Below are 12,647 nucleotides of genomic sequence, written 5' to 3'. Positions count from 1 at the left end.
AGAGCAGGGGCGGCGGTGGAAGATGTGGTGAGAGAGAGTGATGGTGGTGGGGGAAGCCGGTGGTGGAAGAGGCGGTTCGACGCAGTTCTGGGGAGGGGGAGGGTCCGATCGGGGGGTGGGAGGGGTGGGGGGAAGCTGATGTGTAGAGAGAGAGAGTGGGGTGTGAGAGAGAGAGGGTGGAGTGTGTGTGTGTGTGTGACGTGGTGATGACGTGGCGATTCCGGCTGCCACATCAATATCCCGGTCGCCGGAATTCAAAATTGTGTCAAAATTGAACAACTTCTTAAATTGGTGTATTAAAATGTAAAATTCTGAAATCGCATCAAAAATAAATTTTCGACAAAGTTTGTGTATTTAGGTGCAATTTTCCCTAATATAAAATCAAAATCCGAACATTTAGTAGCAACTTATATCGTTATAAACTATAAATCGTAGGTCAGCTTGTGTCGTGGGAAGTAGCGCTTTTATAGACTTATCATCTCTCGTCAAAAACCCAGCCTCAATTCTCACCCACACAATTAAAACCCACGGCCACGGATATCAATTTCCGCCGAGGTTCAAGGTACCTGCCGTCTTCCTTATCGTATTTATTCCAGAAACAATGATTTGTTGATTAAAAGAATGAATTCGTGTGTAAATTCGAAATTGACGAATCTGCAGATGTATGAATTGGTGTGTAAATTAGAAATTGACGAATCTGCAAATGTAGGAAATTAAGTGTGCAGATGATGCTGTCCTTGACCACTTTTCCCCCTCCTTGCCGACATCGGTCTCTCACTCTAGTCAGATGCAGCTCCGACAACGGCAGTGACGTGAACTCACCTCAACAAGTCCGACCGCCGGAAACCGTAGAAATCCGATTCAAACGAGGTTCGAGAAGGAGACAAAGGCAGGAGGAGGAGGGCGGCATTAGTAAAGTGGTTGAAAAGCAAGTCAAGGATTGGGATTCGATGAGCGTGAGTGAGAAGGCTGTGGAGCTGTATGTGGGCGAAAAAGGTCTGCTGTTTTGGCTCAACAAGTTTGCTTATGCATCCATATTCATCGTGATCGGGGGATGGATTCTCTTCCGATTTGTGGGGCCATCTCTAAACCTGTACCAGCTCGACGCTCCTCCCTTGCCTCCATCCGCTATGTTGAAGTCCTAATTATAGCATATGTTGTATTCAATCATCAAATTTTATTTTGTATTCTCTGTATCTTTGATATAAATAGAATGATACCAACAAACTCCAATATCACCATATCCTAGCTACTTTTAGGAATGAATGGGAATGGGATGGATGGTGGAAAATAGAAGCAGAGAAGCAACGGACAGAAAATAATGTTTGGAGAGAAAATGGAGGAGCAAGGCAAATATATAACAAATGGAAGGATGAGAAGGAGAAATAATCATAGTAATAAAAAGGTGTTATTGATAGGCGTAATGTATAGAATAGGTAATGGTCATCGGGCGGTGGGTGTGTAGGGTCTCCTTGAATATCTGCAGTGATCTTGAGGAGGTCTTTTCATATCCCCTCAAACTCTCTCATAGTTGTCTGGAAACCAAGGAGAAGAAGAGGAGAGGTGGAGGAGGAGGAGGAAAAGAAGGATCAAAGAAGAGCGTGGTTGAAGCCAAGCTGGTGGGCCTTATGGATGTGTTGGGACTAATCAGGATTAGGGTGCGGCGAGGGATCAATCTGGCTGTCCGCGACACGCTCAGCAGCGATCCCTACTGCGTGGTCTCGTGCGCCAACCAGAAGGTCAAGACTAAGGTTGTAAGGGGAAACTGCAACCCAGTGTGGAACGAGGAGCTCACAATCTACATCAAGGATTTCGATTCACCCATAGTGCTGGTATATATTTGTGTGTGCATAAGCATAATGATGCATGGTGATTGATGAATATGATGGTTTTGCAGTCTGTGTACGACAAGGACACATTCACGGTAGACGACAGCATGGGAAGCGCGCAGATAGACATAGAGCCGCTGATAAAGTGCCTGAAGATGGGGCTGCAGAGCCTCCCCGACGGCACCAAAGTGGAGAGGGTGCACCCCACCAAGGAGAACTGCCTCGCTGAAGAGAGCGCCGTCGTGTGGAACAAAGGCAAGATGACACAAGACATGATCCTCAGACTCAACGATGTCGAATGCGGCCAAGTCCAAGTCCAGATCGAATGGATTGAGATCCCCGGTTGCAAAGGCCTCAAGGTCTAGCTACCTACCTTCATCAACCTACCTCCATACCAATCATTTTAAACATCCAACTTCATGTCTAATTTACAATTTTCTACTCACTAATGTACACCTACACAATTCTTTCATTTATTCAATCAATTCTCAAGCTTCCAAAACCCAAATATCCGAAAAAGGGATCTTCTCCACACAAGGGGGGACAGACTCTACTTCTTCATCAAAATTTAGATTTTACTCCATTTAACAACCGCCGAGTATATATATATATTTTACTGTCATGCTACATATGTTATGTAGGTACTGCTTATGTTTACTCCACACTATTATCTTTTTACTTTATATTATATTGATTCTAATACTTCATAAATTGTTATTGAAATTATTAATATTATAAATTATACACAAATCAAAGCTCCATTTGTTCTTTTTATTAATTATTTAAAGTTAAAAGGAAAATGAATATATTGAGCTTTGATTTTTGTGTAATTTATCAAATTAATAATTTCAATAATAATTTATAAGATATGAAAATCAAAATAATGTTTGATATGAGTTTATAGGTAGGATTTATAGGTAGGATAAATTAAATTAATACATATTAGTGTGATGTTTGATATGTTATATTAATGTGACCAACTCCTACTTAATTTCACTTCTATGTACTATTTTATGGGAATAACCCATATATACTACTAAACCCCCCCAGATAACTTTAGTACTGCGAAATTGGATAAACATTCTGCTACCCTTCCTCACGTATATCGATGCAAATGCCCAAGTAATGGTGGACACACATGGTATTTTTAAAATTATATGAGGATAGTTTTGGTATTAGATAATATAATCCAACATAATCTTATGGATATCGAACACAATATAGGATTAAGTAGCCATGATATCAAACACCCATGAAATAGTATAAATCCACACTAATCCACACTAATTTCTCAAGATAATTTTAATCCTAATCAATCCTAAACTGCAAATCAAACGAATCCTAAAGGAATAAAATAAAAAGGGTTAAGTACCAAATACCCCCCCAACGTTGGGGCCCCTATCGCGTATAGGACCCTATAGTCAGGGTCCGCGCTGTTTACTACCTCAACGTGGCTAAACCTAAGCAAATCCCCCCCTCAAATACCAAATACCCCCCCTGCATTAAGTCACCATTGGGGGGTATTTGGAACTTAATACCTGACTATAGGGTCCTATACGCGATAGGGGCCCAACGTTGGGGAGGGGATTTGCTTAGGTTTAGCCACGTTGAGGTAGTAAACAGCGCGGACCCTGACTATAGGGTCCTATACGCGATAGGGGCCCCAACGTTGGGGGGTATTTGGTACTTAACCCAAATAAAAAAGATAAAGTTAACGTGAATTAAACTTTAGCACTGTTCACTGACGAAGTATAACATAACAATTATATATATAGTTGACTAGTTAAATAGTAAGCAAAGTATAATACGCTTTAAACAGTTTTAATATGTATAGTTGATCTTACTTAACGCAAGATGTTTTAAACAATTTTAATAGGGTTTAGTGGGAAACATAGACATAGGAATCAGTAATTAGTTTACTGAAAATTTAGTAAGATTATGTTGGTTACCCAAAGTCAAAGAAACCAGCTTTAGATCGGAAAACTTTTAACATATTCTTCACGCACGCGCGCGCACGGTATATATGGGAAGCAATATATAAATTAGAGGTGATCTCCTCTACTCCCGGGTGTACCTTGTACTCGACTTGGATTATGATTCAGTTGGACTATTTTGATCCATTTTTTCTTGAAATAACACACTAATACTAATACGATCTTGGAATTACATTAACATTATTTTGTTTTATAAATGACACTATTTTAAAAATAACACTAACACAATTTTGTTTTATAAATGACACTATTTTGAAAATGACACTAACACTATATGCAAAATGACATTAACACTATATCGAAATGACACTAATTAATACTTCCATTTGAGTAGGATAGATTTATGGATGGTACATGTTACTTTTGGTGCAATACTTTTTTGGGGGTCACTGGAACGAAAATCGAAATATACAACATTCAAAAGGGGGAAAAAATGAAATTCGACCTCCAAATCTATATTTCTAGAATTTATAGCAAAATTTGCGAGTTCATGCACAACTCAATTGGATTTTGGTGCAATTAATATTAAGAGAAAGAGGATCAGGCGAGAACTTCAAATATTCATATTCGTTGATTTTCTAAATTCTACTATTGATTTATCATAAAAGTAGGTATTTATATCCGTTCCCTTCCTAAATAAATGAGATTCATAGGGGTCTTAATTAAATAATCATTCACAGGAATCCTGATTATTTACAATCAAGCACTATTTATTCACGTCCAATCATGTAATTATTTACGAGAATTTCAACAAAAATGATTTTGGCCAAAATTCATTTTATTTTATCGTGTAATTCACGAAAAATTGTGATTTATTCATGGCCAATCAATATTTATTCACGACCTAATATGTAATCATTCACGTAAATTTCATTGAAAATAGAAGGTGGCATAATTTTTGAGATTTCGTTGAGTTATTTTTCTACCCAAAAAATATGAGAAGACAGAATACTCACGTTCATAGAATTTAAAATAATCTATAATAGTATATAATTAATCTTAGTTTTGATTCTAATATAAAATTCTCAATGCAAGTTAACCCATAATTTATACTCCCTCCGTCCCACGAAACATGACCCACTTTACTTTTTGGTTTGTCCCACGAAGCTTGACCTGTTTCTAAAAATGGCAAAAAAATTATCATTTATTCACCTTTCCACTTTTTCACCTATCACATTTAACACATACAATATCAATTTCTTAATTCTCGTGTCAAAAAGAAATGAGTCACGCTTCATGGGACGGTTCGAAGTATTACTAGCTAGTAACATTTTTGTAAAACTGAACTGATAAGATTCGGCAGTGATATGAACCGTATGATGGTACTCCGTTGCATAAAGGGTGAGAGCATGAAGTCTATGATTGAAGTTATTGCAACATGGCAAACATATAATAAGAAGTATAATCTCCTCAATTATTTGTTCTTCAGATTATTATATATTATATCAAGTGAAATGATTAAAACTACCACTGGGTCAATATTAAACTATATATGATGATAAGTCCTAAATTGATAAACTCGATTTATATATATATGGATTAAATGAGAATAATTCTTAAAATGAAAAATAGATTAAATTTAAAATGTCACATATTTAAATTTTACAATTGAGTTTAATTATGTGCATTGAGATTAACGAATAAGTTAATGAAATGCACAAACAACATTTGATTTGAGGTTCGAATCTTGGACAATAATTTAATACGGATGTTTATGCATTATAATTGATTTGTTAGTAAATTTGTATTGACTTATTTGTAAATTTTATCAAATATTATATATATATATATATATATATATATATATATATATATATATATATATATATTCGTAGAATTAAATTTGAATCGTAGATATAATGATCCTATAGTCTATAAGTTATCTCATTTCTTAGGATAATTATTAAAGTGTATTATCATAAGTGACGGATCCAAAATTTTAAATTTGAGGGTGCAATAAATAAGTACATAACTATAGCAGGGTGAGATCTAGGTTGCGCACACCACCTACGATATATTCTCTACCCGCCTTTGTAACGAGAAAAAAGAAAAATAAAAAAACGGATCTAAAATTAAAGGAAGATTTTAAAACTTCCAAGGATACAAAATACCAAAAATATACTACTAATATGTTTTTTGCAGGGTCCACGAATGATTCTCACTCTATCCCACTCTTATATTTATATAAAGAAATGCAAATAAGATGATGCATCCGTGATATAATATAGACATAATTAATTGGATTAATGCAAGAAAGAAGAGGGCAGGCAGTTCCACACACAATTACATAGATAAACATGCATACAAGAGAAAGATATATTAATTAAAGAAGGATGGTAGGAGTGGTGAAGATGGCTAGTTGGTGAGATGGTGAGTCTCGATATCTTTGGTGACATGGAGGCAGAATTCCATGAGTGTGTGAGGATCGGGCACAGCCTCGTTGAGCTTCTCATACTCGAGAGTCCACGTGACGAGGTTGTCTTCTCCATTGGTGTCGACGTGGACTATGAGTTTCATCACCTTGAACTGCTCCATCAGATCTCCTTGGATCACTTTGAACGTCACCGACTTCTTCTCCTCATCTATGGCTTCGATGATCTCCTTAGCCACCCTCTCTTTCCCATCTGCACATTTTAATCATTAATTAATCATACATACATATTGAAACAGATAGACTTATATATTTAACTACGCACCATGGAAGTAGTTCCAGCAGATGATGGATCCGACTTTGCCCCACTCGCCCTCATGCAAATCGCAGGTTTGGATCTTATCAGGACAGATGCCTGATATGTGATGTGGTTTCTCTCTGAACAGTTCGTGGAACACATCTCCATCCGATTTTATGCTAATTTCTGAAACCAACTTCCCCGCCATTTAATCTACTTTGATCTGATACAACCATTTAGCTACACACATCCACTCTTTATATAGGCCCCAACTTGCTTCGACTGCCACATTATTGCCATTTTTTTTCTATTCTTCACGTTCATGCTGTCCGACAGCTCACTATTATTTCAGATTATTTTATTCTTTTTCTTCCATTATTGTACCTATCTAATTTATTACTTCTTTCAGATGCTATCACTGCAAAAAATTGAAGTTTTAGCCACACATAATTTGTGACATATAATAATGTGTGACAGTTTACCCACACATAACATAACTAAATATGTGTAGGTAAATTCATTAAACATTTTTAAAATATTGGTGACATTTATTTATGTGTGGATAAAAATATTTAGTCATATTTATCTTTTATTTTATATTTTTAAAACACCCTAAATCTCAATTTTGCTTACGTGGATGAATAACTTATATAATCTCTAGTTATTAATATTCTAAATATTTCATTTTCCCACATCCTTTTTTTTCGAGAACCATTTTCCGACATCCTTAACGTGAAATATTTCATTTACCCGCCCTACTTTGCGCCAAAAACTCCTTAAAAAAAATGGAGGAGCGGTTTCGACGTAGAAGATGAGAGCAGCCACTTAAGGCTTTGGGAAAATGTTTGGAGGCGTATTCCAGTTATTGCGCGGCGCTAGAGGCAGTGGCGGCAGCGGTGAAGCAGTTGTTGGCAGAGAAGGTAAATTGTTTTAAGAGAACTTTTTTTTCCTTTTATGCCACTTAGAATTTTGAGGGTGAGATGTGGGGGTCAGTGTGGCTAAAGGGAATCGGGTATCGGAATGAATTTCACTGTAATTTATGTTTGGATTGATTTTTTTGGAAGCAGATGGAATGGACAGTGAGAAAGCTAACACTATAAGGTCAAAACATTGAGTCACGGAGCAGCGTACGAGGAGTAAGATCAATGAGAGGTGATATTTTGTAGAAAAGAGATGTAAATATAAATTAGTAAGCCTTACTGCGCGCTCCTGTTGGTATTGCAATCTTAGACTGTAAATCTTTCATTGAATAGAGAGAACTTATCACTCAATTTCTTGTTAACGACAAGTTACCGACTTGATAAGCATCTAGGGATCAAATGTTGAAAATAGGGAGTGCAACTCGAGTTATTTTCTTAATACAACATTATTTTCTAGTATTTTGCAAAAAGATTAAATTTGTATATGAATTCTGAATTTCAGGAAAAGACAATCTTGAAAAAATTGAGGTTTCGTCTTAACTAACCAACTCCTTATATTTTGATGCTCAGATTTCTCAAGGCTGCTCAATTTGACACAAAGGTAAGGTATCCAATAAAATTTGTGAAAATACTGTGAATTTTTCTTTCTAAGACTTTGAGTATGTTTGTGTATGCTTAAATGTATGTGTATCTAAAATACCAGCTGCTAAGTATGCTTTGATTTTTCTAAATTTAGCTACACTGAATAAGAGGGTGCTTCTAATTTCTTCTGACATTTCAAAACATGTCATTTTCACTTCAGAACATACTCATATACAGTATGGAAAAGTATACGTTTCAAGGTTTGGTAAGTAATTTTTCAATTTCTTATATAAGCTTTTCAACATTATTTTATTCTTTTCCTTCCATTATTGTCTACCTACTTTATTATTTCTTTCAGATGCTATATATTAATTACGAGCCTAAGAGCATTCACATCGATCGACTCATCTGAGAGGGCTCGAGTCGATTTCTGAATGAGTCGATTGATGTAACCACCCGTCGACTCGAGCTCGACTCTTCTCGATGAGCTCGGTCCATCCGTCAATTATGAAGAGTGTGCACGCGCTGAGTTACAAAAGAAAATTTGTTTAACTGTTTGAATTCTACATCTATTTAGCCAAAAAAAATTAAAATTGTTTCTAACGGCCGAAAAAGGCTAGTGTTTTTTTTTTTTCACTTTTGTGTAAACACATCTTCATTCAACCAATTCATCCATCTCCTTCACTCTTTCCCTTTCATTTTTCCTTCATTTTTTTTTCTATCACAAATAGCTTCGTGGTTCGATGATTCTTCATCTTCGTCCGACAGGAAGACGAAGCAAATCACGAACATCATCGTCCAATCGCAAAATACGATTGCTCAATATCTCACTTCCCAACACAACCCCAACGACATGTGATTTCTTCTAAGGCTGTTTGGGAACGTTTCGGACCTTTAGGGGCGGATTAGTTATTTACGTGTTTAATTTAAGATTTTTTTATTTTTTAAATTTTATGTAATTTCAAAATTATGTAATTTAAATGAATGCAATTTTAATTTCATTTAATTTTGTTATTTAAATTGGTACAATTTAAATTAAAAGAAAAATGCAGAAAATCAAAACTAAAGGATATGAGTCAGTTGGACGAGCCTTCCCAATACAGGCTATTGACTCATAAGTGGTCCCCTACTTAGATGAGTCAGTAACTGACTCAACCAATGTGAATGCTCTAACAACTAACAATTAATAACAACTATATAGGGTGCACTCCAGTGAGATTGTTATTTTTTTTAGATCATGAGTACAATGAATAAAGTAGTATGTAGTGTTGAATAAGGTAGTATATACTGATGAATAATGATATTAAAAAAATTTGTAAAATTTTCGCTCCCTCCAGAATTCGAACTCTGATAAAAAAATTCGCCCTCTAAGTAAATAACAGCCATAGAATAAATAAAATCAACACCCAAAAATCAATCTAAGATCTCGCCACATATAGAGGATCTCATTGAGCGCTCCCTATATATATATATATATATATATACATATAGGGAGAGGTTCAAGAAAGAACCACTAAATAAAAGAAGAACGAAGAACCATTTTCAGCCATTCGATCATCAAGATCTATGGTGGATGCATCATCTTATTGGATGAATGCAGATCCTGGGTTCAAATCCTGAAGTGAGCAATTTTATTTTTATTTTTTTGAGTGCATTAATTTTAACAGCAAATACATTAATTTTTACAGTGGATGCATTAGATTTGATGGTTCTCACGTTCTCACAAATAATGTAGTTTTATCTAGAACCACACCCTATATATATATATATATATATATATATATATATATATATATATGAGTGGGATTCTCTAGATCCCCATCTTATGATAGTATATAGGTTTAAAACTAAATGATATACTCCCTCCGTCCCAATAAAAGTGGCCACTTTTTTTTGGGCACGGAGATTAAGAAATTGAGTGTTATATGTTTTAATAAAGTGTGGCCTACAATTGTTGACCAAATTAATGAGTAATTGTTGACTTAATTAAAGTAATTTTGGCATTTTTAGAAAGTGGCCTACAATTGTTGACCAAATTAGTGAGTAATTATTGACTTAATTAAAGTAAACTTTTGCCATTTTTAGAAAGTAGCCACTTTTAATGGGACACCCAGAAAGGAAATGTGGCCACTTTTATTGGGACGGAGGGAGTATATTGTTTATATAGTGCACAAAGCACGTGATATGTGGCAGATGTCTTCTAAAGTCTTCCAAGGCAAAACATACGCAAAGTTAAAATAGGAATAAAAAATTAAAAATAAATAAATAATAGTAATAATATTTTTTTCCGGTCTAAATTTTTATTTTTTTCGCACCGTTGTCACCTTAATTATAAACATATGTAAATATACACAAAAACTTGGGTACAACTAGGTGTACCATACAACCGGGTTGACCCGCACCCAAACCCGCATTCTGATATGAACCCACATCCTAACCCAAATTATGTAAATGACACTATTCGATTACAGAAATGACACTGCCTATAATTGACACTATTCGGTTATATAAATAACACTGTAACATTTTAAAATGTTATAATGCCATTTTCAATATTATAATGTCATTTAAAATATTATAGTATCATTTACAATCTTATAGTGCCAATTACAGGAAATGTCATTTATATACACAGTATCATTTACAATGTTATAGTGTCATTTATACGCAGTGTCATTTGTATAACAGAATAATGTCAATTACAGACAGTGTCATTTGTATAACCGAATAATGTCATTTACACAATTTGGGCCAGGATCATGGTTCGGATTAGGATACGGTCAGGGTCTGGGTGTGGGTCAATCTGGTTGCACGGTACACTCGGTTGTACCCAAAACTACCTTTTAAATAGATATATACATAACATTGCACACAAATATGTATAACACTAGGTGATCCATTAGGTAATAGATTAAGAATTATCCATGTAACAATATCATGCATATCTGTATATAGCAACAAGCATATTTGTATTTAACTATATGCATATTTACGTTGCAGATTTTCACAAGCGATACTGGAAAAAAAATTCAGATAAAAAAATAATAATTGATTCTTGTAAAATATCTAAAATTAATATTTTTTATTTTATCTTTCTGTGTATCTTGTAAAGTCTTGGAAAGTCTCTGTCGTGTTTCACATTCTTAGTGCGCCACATACACATTGTATGTGATCATATTTGAATATATATATATATATATATATATATATATATATATATATATATATATATATATATATAGGGAGAGGTTCAAATAAGAACCACTAAATAAAATTAGAACGGAGAACCATTTTAAGTCATTCGATCATCAAGATCTACGGTGGATGCATCATCTTGGTGGATGAATGCAGATCCTGGGTTCGAATCCTGAAGGGAGCAAAATTTTTATTATTTTCGGATGCATTAAATTTAATAGCGAATGCATTAATTTATATAGCAGATGCATTGATTTTAATGGTTCTTATGTTCTCACGATAAGTGTGGTTCTCATTATAACCACACCCTATATATATATATATATATATATATACTACAATAAGAAGAGTAATCTAGATGATCCACTTCATTGAACCTTGGCCTATAAGATCAATGGATGAGATTACTTCTCTCTTCTCTCTTACATTTAGGCCTTCTTCATTGAACATTGGTATATATCTATATATATATATATATATAGGAATTGGTTCAATTGAGATTTATATATATTTTGAGATTTTGAGATAAATGAACATATAAGTACATTTTGATGAACTTGTCAATTAATTTTTATGAACGCGCGTTGGTCTAGGGTTCAATCCCTACAAGTGGCGTATTTTTTAAATAAATTAAATAGATTCATATGTTCATCAGTTATATTGGTTATGTTCAAAGAATTTATTGATATGTTCATTTATCTCAAAATCTCAAAATATTTAAAATCTCAATATAAGCTAACCCTATATATATATATATATATATATACAAGTAATCAGGTGAAAACCACATCTTTCCGTGAAAGTTGGGAATTATGAACAAACTCATAAAATACATGAACAAGAGATAGTCAGATCGTGAACAACTAAATATACATGTATACAAGATTCGATTTGGAGGCGAAACATGTATTAACTTGGAGGCGAATTCAAAATTTTAGATCTTAACGTCTTCACACCGCTGCCAACATGTATACAAGATCGTGAACAACTAAATATAAGATGTATTATTCCACCGATTTGGATCCTTTAAATATTATTTAATCGATGAAAATGAAAAATTGTATAACTCTCGTCTGTACAGTAACATTATTTTCAACTAGTACGTTCACCCGTGCGATGCACGGAAAGCATCGAAATTGAACGATACATTTAAATAAATAAATATAAATATTAAAAAATTAAAAATGATGGATTCATGTCCTAATTAAAAAGATGCAACATAAATATTATTTTTAATTATATCCAAGTCAGATCACCCTTTTATTTCATTGAAAATTTCTCTACAGGTTTACAAAATGATTTTGTATACCTCAATTTAATAAAATGTCTGTGTTCGTATTTATATTGAGTACTTTATATCAATCATTGTACACTATAACAAATGATTTTTTATTTTATTCTTTTTGTAGAATTTCAAATTGAGATTTGCTAAATTATAACAAAATAAAACATCAAATT

General features: G+C 34.1%; 2 protein-coding genes and 1 long non-coding RNA gene across 3 annotated transcripts; 2 read left to right on the top strand and 1 right to left on the bottom strand.

Annotated features, from left to right (window-relative positions):
* Positions 1-438: 438 nt before the first annotated feature.
* LOC130986517 (protein C2-DOMAIN ABA-RELATED 7-like) lies at positions 439-2,517 on the top strand. The gene is made up of 3 exons (XM_057909946.1): positions 439-562; positions 710-1,832; positions 1,898-2,517. The coding sequence occupies exons 2-3, from the start codon at positions 1,440-1,442 to the stop codon at positions 2,192-2,194; spliced, it is 690 nt and encodes a 229-aa protein (XP_057765929.1). The 5' UTR covers positions 439-562; positions 710-1,439; the 3' UTR covers positions 2,195-2,517.
* A 3,458-nt stretch (positions 2,518-5,975) lies between these two features.
* LOC130986514 (kirola-like) lies at positions 5,976-6,851 on the bottom strand. The gene is made up of 2 exons (XM_057909945.1): positions 6,520-6,851; positions 5,976-6,447 (listed from the first exon to the last, which is right to left on the bottom strand). Exons 1-2 carry the CDS (start codon positions 6,698-6,700, stop codon positions 6,179-6,181), a joined length of 450 nt encoding a protein of 149 aa, XP_057765928.1. The 5' UTR covers positions 6,701-6,851; the 3' UTR covers positions 5,976-6,178.
* A 165-nt stretch (positions 6,852-7,016) lies between these two features.
* On the top strand, positions 7,017-9,014 carry LOC130986515 (uncharacterized). Its single transcript, XR_009089294.1, has 3 exons — positions 7,017-7,412; positions 7,560-7,644; positions 7,983-9,014. It is a non-coding gene; the product is annotated as an uncharacterized LOC130986515 (long non-coding RNA).
* The last annotated feature ends 3,633 nt before the right edge of the window (positions 9,015-12,647 follow it).

The sequence above is a fragment of the Salvia miltiorrhiza genome, chromosome 5, assembly GCF_028751815.1.
Source record: "Salvia miltiorrhiza cultivar Shanhuang (shh) chromosome 5, IMPLAD_Smil_shh, whole genome shotgun sequence".
NCBI classification, from domain to species: Eukaryota; Viridiplantae; Streptophyta; class Magnoliopsida; order Lamiales; family Lamiaceae; genus Salvia; species Salvia miltiorrhiza.
The sequence above is the reverse complement of the archived record's forward strand: the minus strand, read 5'-3'. Positions and strand labels throughout refer to the sequence as shown.